The 16,881-nt window shown below is 44.3% G+C and overlaps 1 protein-coding gene across 1 annotated transcript in view; it reads right to left on the bottom strand.

Moving 5' to 3' along the window:
• Nucleotides 1–1,889: 1,889 nt before the first annotated feature.
• PGAP4 (post-GPI attachment to proteins GalNAc transferase 4) overlaps nt 1,890–16,881 on the bottom strand; it is a 29,365-nt gene continuing 14,373 nt past the window's right edge. The window contains exon 2 of the mRNA XM_007526770.3: nt 1,890–3,707. Within this exon, the coding sequence (XP_007526832.1) occupies nt 2,419–3,630 (1,212 nt within the window). The 5' untranslated portion in view covers nt 3,631–3,707 and the 3' untranslated portion in view covers nt 1,890–2,418. The remainder of the gene's footprint in view (nt 3,708–16,881) is intronic.

Below are 16,881 nucleotides of genomic sequence, written 5' to 3'. Positions count from 1 at the left end.
TCAATCTTCCCCTCCCTCTCAATTTCTCTCTGTCTTTATCGAATAATAAATACATTAAAATATTAATACGGAAAGAAGGTAGGTATGCCTGCTTCCAATGATTAATTTCAGATGAAGAAACAAACTCAAAAAAGGGAGGAAGGAAGGAAGGAAGGAGGGAAGGAACTGAGAATCAGATGGCTTATGACTTGCTCAAGTTCATACCACTAGGGCATGCTGAGGTCTGAAAGTAAAAAGGCCGGTCTTGTGACTTGACCTTCTATATACCTTTTCTCCTGCCACATCATGCCACCTAGAAAAGAAATAAATGAGAGTGAATGGACAGTGAACAAAATTAGGTAAAAGAATATGTAATGAATCAAGAGCTTGCCCATTCTATATCATTCGATTTTCAAGGAATCAGAATATGAGAGAAATCTGGTCCGTGAAATCACTGCAGTCACAAGCAATCTGACTGATGGCCCAGAAGACATTTGAAGATTGTGCTGTGCCTTAAAATTAGTGATTGTGCCCAATCACTAATAATAATAATAATAATGATGATGATGATGATGACTTCCTCGCTTCTTCCCATACAAAGACCCTTCGTCCCACCAGCTCTAGTCTTACCTTTAGGTTCTTGATTATTATTTTTTAATTTATTTTCCCTTTTGTTGACCTTGGTGTCTTTTTATTGTTTTTGTAGTTATTATTGTTGTTGTTATTGATGTCGTCGTTGTTAGGACAGAGAGGAATGACGAGAGGAAGGGAAGACAGAGAGGGGGAGAGAAAGACAGACACCTGCAGACCTGCTTCACCACCTGTGAAGTGACTCCCCTGCAGGTGGGGAGCCTGGGGCTCGAACCGGGAGGTTCCTGATTATTAAACAGTTTGTCCTGTTTCATATCTTACCACTTTTCAGCCATCAAGTTGCAGATGCTACCATGATACCATCCTGACGTCCCTGGGCAGACGATCTTACCAATTTGTCCTGGAACCCAACTTCCCCAGAGCCCTGCCCCACAAGGGAAAGACAGAAACCAGTTGGGGTTATGGATTGACCTATCAACGCCTATGTCCAGTGGAGAAACAGTTACAGAAGCCAGACCTCCTACCTTCTGCACCTCACAAAGAATTTTGGTCCATATTCCCAGAGGGATAAAGAACAGGGAACCAGAGCCAGGTGGCGGTGCACCTGGTTGAGCACACGTTACAATGAGCAAGGACCCAGGTTTGAGGCCCCAGTCCCCACTTGCAAGGGGAAAGTTTCGTGAGTGGTGAAGCAGTGCTCCAAGTGTCTCTCTGTCTCTCTACCATCCCCTTTTCTCTCAATTTCTGACTCTCTCTATCCAATAAATAAAGATTATACAAAAAAATAGGGTGCGAAGCACATGGACCAGCACAAGGATCTCAGTTCAAGGCCCCAGCTCCCCACCTGCAGAGGGTTGCTTCACGAGCGGTGAAGCAGGTCTGCAGGTGTCTTTCTCTCCTCCTCTATGTCTTCCCATCCTCTCTTGATTTTTCTCTGTCCTATCCAACAACAACGACACCAATAACAACAATAATAATAACAACAAAGATAAACAACAAGGGCAACAAAAAGGGAAAAAAAAACAGGCCTCCAGGAGCAGTGGATTCGTAGTGCAGGCACCGAGCCCCAGCCATAACCCTGGAGGCAAAAATAATTAATAATAAAAAATTTTAATTGAAAAAAATAGGGACCTTTCCCATGGAGTGGATAGGATACAGAACTCCGTTGGTGGGAACTATATGGAACTGCACCCCCTCTTATCCTACAATCTTGCCAATCATTATTAAATCACTAATAAAAGAAATGTTCTACCTGATGATATGGATATGGGAAGAAAGTGCTAGAGTGCTAGGTAACAGAACTTGCACCCAAGACAGAGGACACTGCATGAACTTTTATTACACCAGGTCAAGGACACAAACAGGGAGGCTATCAGTAGTGGTCCTGCCTCTTTGGACCTGTGCACTAAACACATGATCATTCTCATGCACAATGAGAAAGAAATGGATTCACAAAGTTTCTCACCCTTTCCTTAAATTCTACCTGTGAATTCCTACTACCGTCATATTACTGTGTACAATAACTTTGCAGTCACAAGCTCTAACACATCAAGAGCTAAACACATCATGGAGACTGTAACTGGTAATTGAGTGCCACTTGGTTGGGTGCGTTCGACGGCATGAGGCAGCATGGCTGTGTGGAGGGAGACCCATCCTATGGTGGGCTGCCAGCCGGGGGACGGGGGTGGGGGTGGCTTTCAAAGCTTCTGCTCTTGACTTGTGTCCCTCAGCTGTCCCAGTGCCGACATCCCTAGTAAACACTAAACGACGAAATAATCAACAAGCAACTGTGTCCAGAAAGAGAGCTCAATAGTGGAAACTCCGGGAAGTGAGCAGCTTCCTCAGATGTCAGAGCAGGCTGGGGTGGAAGTTGTACCGGAGGCTGGAGAAGAGTCCAATGTGCTTCACGAGGTTGGGCTCCACCACGTAGGCCCGTTCCCCCTTGGCCTTCAGCAGCGAGTACAGCGCCGTGTCCTTGCCAAAGCCCTTGTGGCAATACACCTGGGACAGGTAGGTGAGGGTCCTTCGGGCGGCGGGGGCAGGGAAGAGCATGGCTGGAGTACAACAGTGGGAAGCAGGGACCACGCTGTACAAAGAGGGACTCAGCCGCCGCAGTTCCAGGAAGTAGTGTCGGCCCACCAGTTCAACCAGGCCCATGCTGTACAAGGAGAAGAAGAGCATGACCGACCAGCTGAACCCCGGGCGGCTGGTGAGCCGCATGTACAGCCAAGTTAGTAAGGGCCCCAGCAACATGCCCACGCCAACCCACTCCAGGATCCGCATAGGCTCTGGGTTGATGTAGCGCTGGAGCCTCTCGGGGTGATAAAGCTTTAGATAAAGGGCATCTCGAAGGTGCGACTCGGAGAAGCGATCCCGGAGAAGGTGCTCCAACACTGGGAAGATCTGTTCTTCTGGAACTGCGTCGTCTTCCACCATCAGCACATAGTCTGGGTTGTAGGTCTGGAGGGAGGACTCCAGGCAGTAGACGTAATCTTGCTTCTCTTTCTCAAAGGAGTTGGTTGAAGGGTCGTCTCCGTAGTCATCCTCGGTGCCCTCGTAGCGGTTGGCCACGGGGACGTACTTGGACAGCAGCTTGGCATCGAAGTGGCTCACACTCCGCTCTACGTTGCACAGAAAGAGTTGGTGGCCCTCGCACGGAGGGCCACACTGTCGAAGAAGTCGGTGGAACTGGGACACAACCTGCAGGACGTAATGGAAGCCGGGCTGCCTGTCCACGGTGATGATGGTGATGACCAGCCAGGGCCGGGGGGCGGCCTGCCAAATGATGGGCACGGAACCATTGGCAGGGGGCAGCTCCTCAAAGTAGTGGAGGGCTGCTTCTCCTTCCTTCAGACTCTGCTGCAGGAAGTCCTGACTCATTTGGTTCAGGTGCCAGTGGCGCAGATAGAAATAGGAGTGCAGGAGACGGTGACAGGCCAGCGGGGCCAGCAGGCCGAACGTCACCACAGTTAGGACGAAGAGCTGGACCACGGTGCTGCCCCAGGAGAGCCGTCGGAACCTTCGGAGCAGCATGGCAGCTGGAGTGGTTGATGCGATCATTGGGTCAATGCCTGGTCAGGTCTGGTCCCAAGAACAAACCATCCTGGGGGGCAGGACAAGAGCAGTGTGAGCCAAACCTAAAGAGAGAAGGAATAGAGGGTGGTTAAGAAGACTTCAAAATTTCAGAAACGGCTGTGGTCCGGGAGGTGGCACAGTGGATAAAACATTGGACTCTCAAGTATGAGGTCCTGAGTTCAATCCCCAGCAACACCTGTACCAGAGTGATGTCTGGTTCTTTTTCTTTTTTTTTTTCCTCTCTCTCTCTCTCTCTTCTCCTTTCATTCTTCATTAAGTGTATCATTAAGTGTATTATTATTATTATTATTATTATTTACCAGGGCACTGCTCAGCTGTGGCTGATGGTAATAGGGGTGATTGAACCTGGGACTTCAGAGCCTCAGACATGAGATTCATTTTTTAAAAATAATATATATATTATTTATAAAATAGAAATACTGACAAGACTATAGGATAAGAGGGGTACATTTTCATACAATTCCCACCCCAGAGTCATTCTCTATGAATAGATAGATCAAAATTTTTAATTAATTAATTAATTAATTAATTAAAATCCAGGTATGGGGGCTGGAGACATAGCTCAGTGGTAGTAGAGTACATGTCCTGTAAGTGTGAGGCCCTGTTGCAATCTCTGCTACATAAGATGGCAGAGTGATGTTCTGGTTTCTCTCTCTCTCTCTCTCTCTCAAAATATATAAATAAAACAGATTCTAATTTTTGAAAAGCAAATAGAACACAGAACATCTCAAATTAGAAGCTTTAATTCTAGTATGTTTAACCATTAAAGAACTAGAAATATTTTTCTCCTCTTCTTTTTCCATTCTTTTCTTTTCTTCTCTTCTCTTCTCTTTTCTTCTTACTAGAGCACTGCTCAGCTCTGGATTATGGCAGTGCAGGGGATTGAACCTGGGACTTTGGAGCCTCGGGCATGAGACTCTCTTTGCAAAACCATTATGCTATTTACCCCTGCCTAGAAATATTTTTTTTCCAGCACATAATAATTTGGTTATATCTGTTCATGACCTCTCAGATCCTTTGTTTATTTTTATGAGTAGAGAAAATCTGGTACATCTAGCCAAGCTTCCACAACTCCAGATCTTTAATCAGGTCTGTAATGCACAGACAAACCACAAGGCAAACTATTAAGATCATTGTTTCAATTCAGCAGCGCACAGTCACATATTCTTAAAATACATGCCAAAAAAGGGGACGATGCACAAAGGAAATTCAAACTTAAGTTCAAACAGAATGTGTGCAATGCTTACGACTTGTTCACAGAAGTTTCTGAAAACTATCTTTTCTGTACATTTCAAACAGGAAAAGGACTATTTACAATTCCATGAAACGTTTCTTCAAGATCCCCCATTCCTACTTCTCCACTTTCAAACAACTAATTAAATTAAAAGCATCCTCACCTCACATCCTTCCATGTTATACAGAACTACAGTGGGACCCAGAGAGAGAAAAGAGCTCTCACAGGAAAGTGACTTTGGAAGGGGGCAGCCTTAAACAAAAAACCCAGTAGTGTTTTTTTTAATTAGGGATGGAAGTGGTAGGCAGAGTTGACTTCAGAAATAAAGGGGAGACAGTCAGCACTCTCCTACTCCCAGAGCCTGACCCAGAAAGGAATGTGGAGTGATAAGGCTAGGTGCACTTGGTGTGAATCTCAGCAGAGTCCTTCTTTGACAGATAGGCAGTAGTTCACCTCTCCACATCTTGAATTCCTTGCTTCTAAGACAGAGATAACATGGACCCTTCCTCTCTCCCTCCTTTCCCTCCATCCATCCATCCATCCATCCATTCATCCATCCATCCATCCATCCTTTTTCCCTTCCTTCTTTCTTTCTATTCCTCTTTTTTTTTTACAGAGGCAGAAGGGGGGGGGGAGAGACTGCAGCACTGAAACTCCCCCTCCCCAATGTGGTGGGAACTAGGCCCCAAACTGTCATACCCAGAGGGCTCTGAACTCCAGTTCCATCAGGACTCAGAGAAAGAAGGGTAGGGGGACACTCAGAAGCAGCAGATGTATAGACCAGTGGAATAGAATTGAGAGCCCAGAAGCCCCCACACCTATGGACATCTCATCTTTGACAAAGGTGCCCTGACTATTAAATGGAGAAAGATGAGTCTCTTCAACAAATGGTGTTGGAAAAATGGGTTGAAACATGCAGAAGAATGAGACTGAACCACTATATTTCACCAAATACGAAAGTAAATTCCAAGTGGATCAAGGACTTGGATGTAAGACCAGAATCTATCAGATACTTAGAGGAAAATATTGGCAGAACTCTTTCTAGCATAAATTTTAAAGACATCTTCAATGAAAGGAATCCAATTACAAAGAAGACTAAGGCAAGCATAAACCTGTGGGACTACATCAAATTAAAAAATTTCTTCACAGCAAAAGAAACCACTACCCAAACCAAGAGACCCCTCACAAAATGGGAGAATATCTTTACATGCCATACATCAGGCAAGAGGCTAGTAACCAAAATATATAAAGAGCTTGTCAAACTCAACAAGAAGAAAACAACCCCATCCAAAAATGGGGAGAGGACACAGACAGAATATTCACCACAGAAGAAATCCAAAAGGCCAAGAAACACGTGAAAAAAGTCTTTGATTGTCAGAGAAATGCAAATAAAGACAACAATAAGATACCACTTCACTCCTGTGAGATGTCATACACCAGAAAAGATAGCAGCAGCAAATGCTGGAGAGGTTGTGGGGTCAAAAACCTTCCTACACTGCTGGAAGACAGGGGGGAGAGAAAGAAAGACATCTGCAGACCTATTTCACCGCTTGTGAAGCGACCTCCCCTGCAGGTGGGAAGCAGGGGGCTCAAACCGGGATCCTTACACCAGTCCTTGGGCTTTGCACCACATGCGCTTAATCCACTGTGCTACCACCCGCTCCCCACCCAGCCCCCACCCATGTGGCAGGTTTGTTTGTTTGTTTACTTTGTCTTATTTTGCTTTGTAACACTTTCACAGTAGTGTTGAACTTTAAAAAAATTTTTTAATCATTATTTATTTATTGGATAGAGACTGCCAATTTCTCTCTGTCCTATCCAATAACAATGACAGCAACAATAACAATAGCAACAATAAACCACAAGGACAACAAAAGGAAAAAAAAATTGTGCAGGAGCAGTGGATTCATAGTGCAGGCACTGAGTCCCAGCAAGAACCCTGAAGGATATATATATGGAAGAACAGAGAAATAGACCATTAGGTAGAGACTCTGCCTTGCCCTGTTTGTGACACATGTTCCAACTGATAGACCATATGGCAAGTGACGTGGTCTGGGGTGGAAGGACTCTGGAACTGTGGTATCATTCCTCCTCTCTCTATTTGAATTATAACGTCAGCCAGAGAGCAATGAAACCACTCACATCTCTGGTGTATATTCTTCTTAGACCGTCTCTTAAACTCTTTTAAACTGTCAACAAACAAAAGCAAAACCCTACAAGATATAAACAGGGTTTCCGCTGTCCAGTCCAGTATTACCTTAATGGTGAGCAGATCTAATGGTCTAAGGGAAAACAGACTTGCGCCAAGAACTGAACTGAAAAGAGGAAACTAGTGTACGATACCACAAGGTCACTGGGAAACTAAACGATGTCTACAGAAGAACAGTAAATGTCCTACCTCAGAAATACAATCTGCCTATGAGAAAACTGTCCAGCTTGTGAGGAACCATGAAGGGACTTCCCACGCACCACATGGAACTGTTGACAATTTAGTCCTCCATGTCCATGTTCTCCCCTTCTTAGTGTGAACAGCTGACATCTGTGAAGTCTTTTTTTTTTTTTTTTTTTAAGGGAGCCGGAAGATGCTACAGAGAAAGTGCCCTATCTGTCCTGATTGGTTGAGTCAGAAACCTTGGAGTGAGCCAAAAGCGAGTGCTTTTAAGAAACCATCAGGGAAAGTGAACTATTAGCACAGTGAGAGCAACAAAGACAAAATGAGTCAGAACTTCACAGAGAGTTGAATGATGCCTTGAGTGCTCTTTACTTTTCTCATGAAAATAAGATTTTAAAAAGGGGGTTACTGGGGGGAAAATAAAATGGGGAGCTATGGACATGGTGAGTAGCAAACACATCTGAGGTATTGGAGACCTTAAGTTTGATCTCCTCCATCATTAAAAACAACAACAAATCACGAGGCAACAGATATCTGAGAAATAATATCAATGGACTAAATCCATGGTGGTAGGCAGAATTAGTCAATTCCCTTTCCATCCTTTCAAGAAACTCAGTAATCAATTACTGATAGCCAAAAATAGCTTGAGCTTGTTAATATTGATTCAATCTTCCATGAAACCCCTTACCTTTCTCCCACTTTCTCTCCCATGAAACCCTCTGGTTTTGTCACTCCTGGGAGCATCTCCCAGGTTTCCTTCTTCTTTTTCTTAAATTTCTTTATATATATTTATTTATTTTCCCCTTTTTTGCCCTTGTTTTATTGTTGTAGTTATTGATGCTGTTGTTGTTGGCTAGGACAGAGAGAAATGGAGAGAGGAGGGGAAGACAGAGAGGGGGACAGAAAGATAGACACCTGCAGACCTGCTTCACTGCCTGTGAAGTGACTCCCCTGCAGGTGGGGAGCCGGGGGCTCGAACCGGAATCCTTCAGCCGGTCCTTGTGCCAAATTCGCACCACCTACACTTAACCCTCTGTGCTACTGCCCGACTCCCTCAGGTTTTCTTCTTGATTACTCAAACTGATGTACCCCAATTTACAACTCTTTGATCCTAATCATGCTTTTTCCCTTTAAGCTGCCTCCTGGATTTTAGCTACATAGAATGAGATTTCTTAGCCCACTCCTTTTAGGTGAAGGGACTGGACTGTGTGAGCCAAAGAAAAAGGGTATGACTCCTGCATCAACCTGCTTGAGAGCAAATGCCCCTTGCCACCATCCCTGTTCTCCATCTGTGAACTGAGTGGACAGCTGTCATGGATCCAGAGGAGGGTGGAGTGTCCCTACCCCCTCCCCAGACCATAGAAGCCTGGGTCACAAGGAAAAGAGGTTCCTCTCACTGCTCACCTCCCATGACCCTCCCAGTCTAGACTGGACCAGGTTGTGAAGAAAACAGAATAAGCCATTGTGCTTCACCACCTACGATGTTGGATTTGTTTACTGCAGAAGTCTGCTTGTCCTTCCCAAGAGTTGTGAATATGCCAGATCTGCCTCTAGCCTATGATGTCATAGTAATTCAAGGAAGCCGAGTATCAAGTCTCACTTCAGCAACAGAAGCAGGGGATGATATTATGGAATCCCAGAGGTGAGACATAGGCTGTCCTAGTACTGGTAAGAGACCCAGAGCTTTAGGTATTTTAAGAGGAAAATAAGCAGAGAGATTATATACTGAATAGTATATAATCCTTGGCTTGCTGACTTGTGAATGTTCAGATTCCTGTGGAATGACTGCTTCTCCCTGTGATCTGCCTGGGACAGTGGTGTTAAGAACTGCATGGCTGTCAGTCATACTGCCTTGCCAGTCTTACGTTACTTCCACTCACGTGAAAGGCAAGGACTGAAAATGGGTTGAATTCATATTCCTAAATCTGCCTCAAGAATGGTGTCTTCATGTCCTGTGAAGGCTTCCTGTTCATGCTGTCCTAATCCCTCTTGCATTACCCAAGAGAACTGTAGCAGTTAAAAGTCAGGAAAAGGGGGTCGGGGCGGTAGCACAGCGGGTTAAGTGCAGGTGGCACAAAGCACAAGGACCGGCGTAAGGATCCCGGTTCAAGACCCCTGCTCCCCACCTGCAGGGGAGTCGCTTCACAGGCGGTGAAGCAGGTCTGCAGGTGTCTGTCTTTCTCTCTCCCTCTCTGTCTTCCCCTCCTCTCTCCGTTTCTCTCTGTCCTCTCCAACAACAATGACATCTATATAACAATAATAATAACCACTACAACAATAAAACAACAAGGGCAACAAAAGGAAAAAAAAAAGCCTCCAGGAGCTATTTCATGGTGCAGGCACTGAGCCCCAGCAATAACCTGGAGGCAAAAAATAAATAAAACAAAACAAACAAACCAAAAAGAAAACAAATGGGCTCAATTTTAAAATAAAAATTTAACACAGGACACTAACATTTATATTTCAACATGCGGCCAACATGCTGCACTGTTACTAGGAATCTGATGTTGCCTTTTTCATACTGAGTGAAATCTCGTGTGGACTTCACTCTGACAGCACAGCTCAATGCCAACTAGTCACGCTTCAAGTGTTCAGTAGCTCCCTGTGGCCGAGAGCAGGGCAGATCCAGACACACGGACCTTTCAGAACATCGATGGTACTAAGTTTTTGCCCATCTCCTGGCCTTTGTTCAAGAAACTCTTACTAGAATTTCCTTTTCTTTCTTTTTTTTAAATTTATTTTTATTTTTTGCCTCCAGGGTTATTGCTGGGGCTCAGTACCTGCACCACAAATCCACTGCTCTTGGAGGCCATTTTTTCCCCTTGTTTTATCAAGGGGAAAAATTTTATTTTATTTTATTATTTTATTTTTTTATTGTTGTTTTTTAATTTTTTTATTGTTTTATTGTTGTGGTTATTATTGTTATTGATGTTGCTGTTGTTTGATAGGGCAGAGAGAAATGCAGAGAGAGAGAGGACGGGAAGAGAAAGATAGACACTTGCTGAACCTGCTTCACCACATGTAAAGTGACCCACCTGCAGGTAGGGAGCCGGGGGCTCGAAATGGGATCCTTAGGCCGGTCTTTGCACTTTGTGCCATGTGCGCCTAACCTACTGCGCTACCACCCGACCTCCTAGGAGTCTTCTTTTCTTCCTTTTCTTTCTTCTTCTCTTCCTCTTCCTCCTCCTCCCCCTTTTTTCCAGAGCCAGGGTGTGGTTTCAGGAGCTCTCAGTCTGATTTTTTTTTTCATTCAGATTAGGGAGACAGAAAAATGAAAGAAAGAGTGGTCCAGGAGGTGGCACAGTGGATAAAGCGCTGGACCCTCAAGCATGAGGTCCAGAGTTCGATCCCTGGCCACACATGTACCAGAGGGATGTCTGGTTCTCTCTCGCCTCCTAACTTTCTCATTAATAAATAAACAAAAATCTTTATTTACAAAATGAAAGATAGAGATTGAGATTCCACAACACCAGCACTACCCCAATGCCACGACACTCCCACATAGCGTCAGGATGGAAATGTGGGCCACCAGCAAAGCAAAACACATATCCTGTCTGGTGAGCTAGCCCACCAGGGTCATTGTTACTCCCTTGCCTCTCCTGCCTCTCCATAGAAACAAAGTGCTCTTTCTCAGTCTTGAATGCGTCTCCTACAGGAGCCGTCCCTGGCTTATGTCAAGTATGATCTGCTGAATAGGCACTCACAGGTTTTGCGAGCATGAGTTAAACTGGCACAGCCTCTGTTGAGCTAATCTGGAAGTAGCTGATGAACGTGCCAATAACTCAGCAATTGCATAATTCCCTAGGCAAATGCCTGAGAGATGGTTAGGTCTTCTCTTCAAAAGGACGTGAATAGAACAACTGTTTAGTACAAAAATTCTTTTTATAAATTGTTATCTATGGCCACCTGTGGCCAGTAGTCTTGCACTCTTTAGGTCAGCTCCTCGCAGTGCTTGCTAATCCTCCAGCGGAGACCCTCAGACTCTCTTCCTCCTTCCCTTATTTAGGCAACCGGGAGATTGTGAGCTCTGAAGCCTAGCCCAGAGGTGGAGGAGACAGTTCTACGTCAGCTATAAAAAGATGGGAGACGGCTGGGGTGGGGGGCGCACTGCTGCTGCCTGATGGCCACTGTTGCCGGCATGCACTTTTGCAAAAGAATAATGACCTTGGGGGTTGGGGGGTAGCTCAGAGTTAAGCTCAGGTGGCACAAAGTGTAAGGACCGGCCTAAGGATCCTGGGTCGAGCCCCCGGCTCCCCACCTGCAAGGGGGAGCCGATTCAAAGGCAGTGAAGCAGGTCTGCAGGTATCTATCTTTCTCTCCCCCTCTCTGTCTTCCCCTCCTCTCTCCATTTCTCTCTGTCCTATCCAACAACGACATCAATAACAACAACAATAATAACAACAATAAAACAAGGGCAACAAAAGGAAATACATATTAAAAAATATTTTTAAAAAACCAACAACTTTGAGTTTCCAACAGACAAAAACTCACACTGATACAGGTAGAAACGGCTGACACACTCTTTTCCCATAGCCCAGCACAGCACTAGGCAGGTGGGACAGAAGGCCCAACTCGCAGCTTCTCTCTTGAGGAGTTGGCTCCTTTTAGCCGCAAGATTAGCACAACTACAACAAAGAACAGAGCAGTGGTAAAATCACTCAGACAGGGATTTGAAAGGAAACACTGGATGTACCTTAGGTATGATTGTCATCAGACAACAGGTACCTGTAGGGCACCGCCCAGAAAATGGGAGTGGTGACAGGTGTGGCTTAGAAAGGTGCAGGCGGGGAGTTGAGTCCACGCAGCAGGTTGACGGCGCTTGGTGCAAAGCGCAAGGACCCGCAGAAGGATCCCGGTTCCAGCCCCCTGCACCTTTCTTGAACCAGGATTCTTATGCTGGTCCTTGTGCTTTGCGCCAAGTGTGCTTAACCCGCTGCGCTACTGCCCAGCTCCCTCCACACAACTTTCTAATTCCCCACCTAGATCCCGTTCGAGTCCCCAGCTCCCCACCTGCAGGGGAGTCGCTTCACAGGTGGTGAAGCAGATCTGCAGGTGTCTTATCTTTCTATCCCCCTCTCTGTCTTCCCCTCCTCTCTCCATTTCTCTCTGTCCCATCTAACAATGACGACATCATTTAACAACAACAAAAACTACAACAACAATAATAAAAAAAGGGCAACAAAAGGGAAAATAAATAAATAATTTTTTAAAAAAATTTAAAAAAGAAAGAAAGAAAGAAAGGTGCAGGCAGGGCTTGGGTGTTAAAAGCTAGAGCTGGGGGCTTCTTGGGCTGTCTGTCCAGGTCATCATTTGAGAAAGGTCTTCTCTCTCTCTCCTCCTCCTCCTCCTCCTCCTCTTCCTCCTCTTCCTCCTCCTCCTCCTCCTTCTCCCTCTCTCTCTCTCTCTTCCTCTCTCTCTCTCTTTCCTCTCTCTCTCCTCCTCCTCCTTCTTCTCCCTCTCTCTCTCTCTCTTCCCCCCTCTTCCTCTCTCTCTCCCTAACATTTGAATGTTTTCAGTTTTCCTGAATAAAGATTAAAATTCCTTACAATCATGCTCCCTCCTTAACTCTTTGTTGAGATAATGTGTGATGAACTTTTTTAATTTTGAGGAAACAAGCAGCGTTCCCCCTATCCCCAGTACATGATGTTTCTAACAGGCAGATACAGAATGTTCTTTCAACAGCAGCTAAATACACATCTTTTCAAGTACACGCAGAAAATTTCTCCAGGCCAAGTCATATATTAGGCTACAAAACTACTTTTTTTAATAGAAGCTTTTGCTTCTCAGGTGACCCTGATATGTTTTAGAAGTACCATTTCTTCTTATTATTATTTTCACTTATTTATTGGCTAGAGACCGTCAGAAATCAAGAGAGAAGGGGGAGACAGAGAGGAAAAGAGACAGGGAGATGCCTGCAACCCTGCTTCACCATTTGCAAAGCTTTGCCCCTGCAGATGAGGAATGAGAGTTTGAACCCAGGTCCTTGTGTATGATAACATGTTCACTCAACCAGGAGCACCACCTCCTGGCTTCAGAAGCACAATCTTTTTTTATTTCTTCAGAATGTATGGCCACATCAATCTCCCCACCAAAACACCAATATTCCTCCACTAAAATCCTTGAGACCACCTGCACCCTTGTAACCTGCCCCTTGAAAGGCTGAGACCAAAGACTCCAAAAACCTTTAAAGAGCAATCAAAAATGATAACAAGAAGTTAACTTAAAAATTCACAAGTCTGTGAAAATTAAGTAATATGCTTCTGAACAACCAGTGGTCAAAGAAGTCAGAGATGTAGGCTTTGGCTTCAGCTCCTAGCACTGCATAAAAATCAGACAAAACAATCAAGACTTCAGAAATAGCAGAAAAGTACATTGGTTTCTTTCTCTCTCTCTCTCTTTTAAGAATAAGGAAGGAGAATCAATGCAACGAGTACCACCCCAGCATGCTTCACTTCAAACTGTGTCCAGAGACTTCAGGTGTGGAATGACAACCCTTGAGCTTCATTACTCGGGTGAGACCTTTCCTTTCAGAGTATCCTCTCATTCCATTCCAGGTGGTTCACTTTCTTAAAAAAAAGTCCCAAAACCTAGATATAGAACAGGTCCTATGAGATAGAGCAGATGTTCACAAGTATCCATAAACTAGGGCAAAATATATACCTGAAAGCAGAAGTACACAATAGTACAAAAAGCAAAAGTACACAATAGTCAGTATAGAGTTCCTAATGAAATAGTATCTAATTAGACTTAGATACCCTCCTCACCTACTTCCTATTACAGTTCTCTCACTCACTCCAAAGCTAACCTTTGCAAAGCAAGGACTGCAAAAGAGGACAAGAGACTGGCATACTTTAACGATGACTCTTTAGTTACTATCAGGCCATCCCATCAGCTGGGGCCCTAATCAGGGAGTCCTGAGATTCCCAAACAGACATGATGGGCCTAGACCTCAAATAAATTCCTTTCTCCATTGTTATAGGTCATCTCTATCAGGAACAACAAAAATGACCCCTTTGTGGGCCCCCATAGGACCTTGCCCTCGACTTGGATTAACAACGGTAGAGAATGTTCCATCCTCCAAAGGGAGGCTGGACAACATACTCTATGCTACACCTGAGGAAGATGGGTCCTGATATTGGGGCAGCTTGGAATGTTCCTAGTCATGACCACAGAATGTGAGCTCAGATCTATAGGGATGCAGAGGTCACACAGGCTCCTAAGCTGAATATGGGCCCCAGACAAAATCAAATCGATGGGGTTTATAGTCAACAATATTTATACGCCTTCCCTATTTAGGGAGCTACTCTCTTCCCTGATCCAGCTTTCTGGTCCTTTTCCAGCCATGACAACATCTCCCCCAGACAATAACTTGGATCCACCTTGCATATCCAATTTCAGGCTCAAAGAGAGAGAAAAAAAAACTAATATAGCTATAGGCCCTTTGAAATATAACTAAAATATGCCTACTAGCTATCTACAAAATGGAGGAACCCCCCCCCCCCAACACTTCATCTGGACTATTCCAGCCTTTAGGTCCATGATTGGTCAACAATTTGCTTGGCTTTTTATGTTAACTCTCTTTTCAGCCATAGGGTTCCAGATGCCAGCATGATGCTGACCAGACTTCCCTGGACAGAAGTCCTGGAGCTCCACTTCCCCAGAGCCCCACCCTACTAGGGAAAGAGAGAGACAGGCTGGGAGTATGGATCGACCGGTCAACACCCATGTTCAGCAGGGAAGCAATTACAGAAGCCAGACCTTCCACCTTCTGCATCCCACAATGACCCTGGGTCCATGCTCCCAGAGAGATAAAGAATAGGAAAGCTATCAGGGGAGGGGATGGGATACGGAGTTCTGGTTGGGAAATGTGTAGAGCTGTACCCCTCTTAGCCTATAGTTTTTTCAGTCTCCTTTTTAAAATAAATAAATGTTAAAAAAAAGAATAAAGAAGGAAAGAGGAGGAGAAGAAGGAAAGAAATAACACTTTGGAGTAGAAATAAGTCAGAGACTAAAAAGATGATAGAAAGTAAAATTAAGGTTGTTTTTTTTTAACAAGTAAGCAAAATCTATAAATCTTTAGCTAGGCTAAGCAAAAAGTAAATACTGAAATAAAATCATAAATAAAACATTACAACTAGTATAAAACTAGTAAGTATCACAAAAAAACTGCTATGGATAATTATATACTAAAAAATTAGCTCTCCAATTTGATGTATTGCTACTGGTTTGTTTTTGTTTTTCTTGCAAATGGTTGTTGTATTGCACCAAAGCAAAGGACTTTGGGGAAGGAGGACAGGGAAGGATGGGGGTGGGGTGGGTTTCCAGGTCCTAATTTGTATCTAATTTGGGTTGAGAGTGTTTTGCAGACACCTATCTTGGTGGGATAAGAAATTGCACCCATGTGTCAACAACTGTATTGTAAAACATTACAACCACCACCACTACCATCACTACCACCCCCCCAAAAAAAAAGATCAGATAGATCACAAGAAGGAGATCATGGTGGTCCCGGAGGTGGCGTAGTGGATAAAGCATTGGACTTTCAAGCATGAGGTCCTGAGTTCAGTCCCCAGCAGCACATGTGCCAGGGTGATGCCTGGTTCTTTCTCTCTCCTCCTATTTTTCTCATTAATAAATAAAATCTTAAAAAAAAAAAAAAAGAGAGATTGTGTGGACGTTTTCTGATCCCAGATTTCTTGATCCCTGTTGTTTGTAGAAATTATAATGATTTCACTTAATTTAATGATTTCACCTTCATGTTTTGTAAGACAGGTTTGGCTAATTGTTAACAAGCGCACAGTAATTAAGGCCTCAGGCTCTCCGTTTTTGTCAGAACTCCCTCCCCCTTAAAACAGAAGTATGAAGAGCATCAGAGTTAAATAAGTAGCCCGCAGGCTTTGAGGCTTTGAATGTTCACCTGTATCTCAGACCTCTGGCCCCTTCCCTGAAGGGGTTGGGGTTTGTGCACAATACAGTGAGGTGAATATTTCTTGGGGCCTCAGAAAATTGCACCTGACTCAGGCCATTCAAAGAAGGGCCATTGTAATCAAGGATTAACACATTCTTGATGTCTCCCACACCTTGAATGCAATTTGTTTTTTGACATTTGTCCCTATTGTGTTTATCTTCCTGTTCCTTTTGACTTTGTTTATCAAGAAATGTTCTGCCTTGATTCGGATCACTGACACCCCTGACAGCTTCCCATCTCCAGGTGTCCAGGTGCTGTCCCTCCAGACTCTTGAGCTAAACTATGAAGTGACTGAAGTTCTTTACTCTCCACTCTGAGAGCCTCAGATCTCAGGCTCCTGGCACCTGGCTAAGGTTCTCCTACCTGCATATAAGTCATAGATTGAATCAGAAATATCCCAGAGGAAAAAAAAAAAAAAAAGCTCAAGCTCAGAGGGCTTTACTGGTGACTTCCACCAAATTTACAGAAGTGATATCAATCTTTCCCAAATACTTCCAAACAAAATAAAAAGAAGTGGAAGAAACACTCACTTTACAAGGTCAATATTAACCAGGTAGCAGACAAACACTACAACAACAGTACAATGATAACTTTAGATACAAAAGTCCTCAACAAAATAGT

This window comes from Erinaceus europaeus, chromosome 10 (assembly GCF_950295315.1).
Source record: "Erinaceus europaeus chromosome 10, mEriEur2.1, whole genome shotgun sequence".
NCBI lineage: Eukaryota > Metazoa > Chordata > Mammalia > Eulipotyphla > Erinaceidae > Erinaceus > Erinaceus europaeus.
This window is presented reverse-complemented; position numbering and strand designations above follow the sequence as displayed.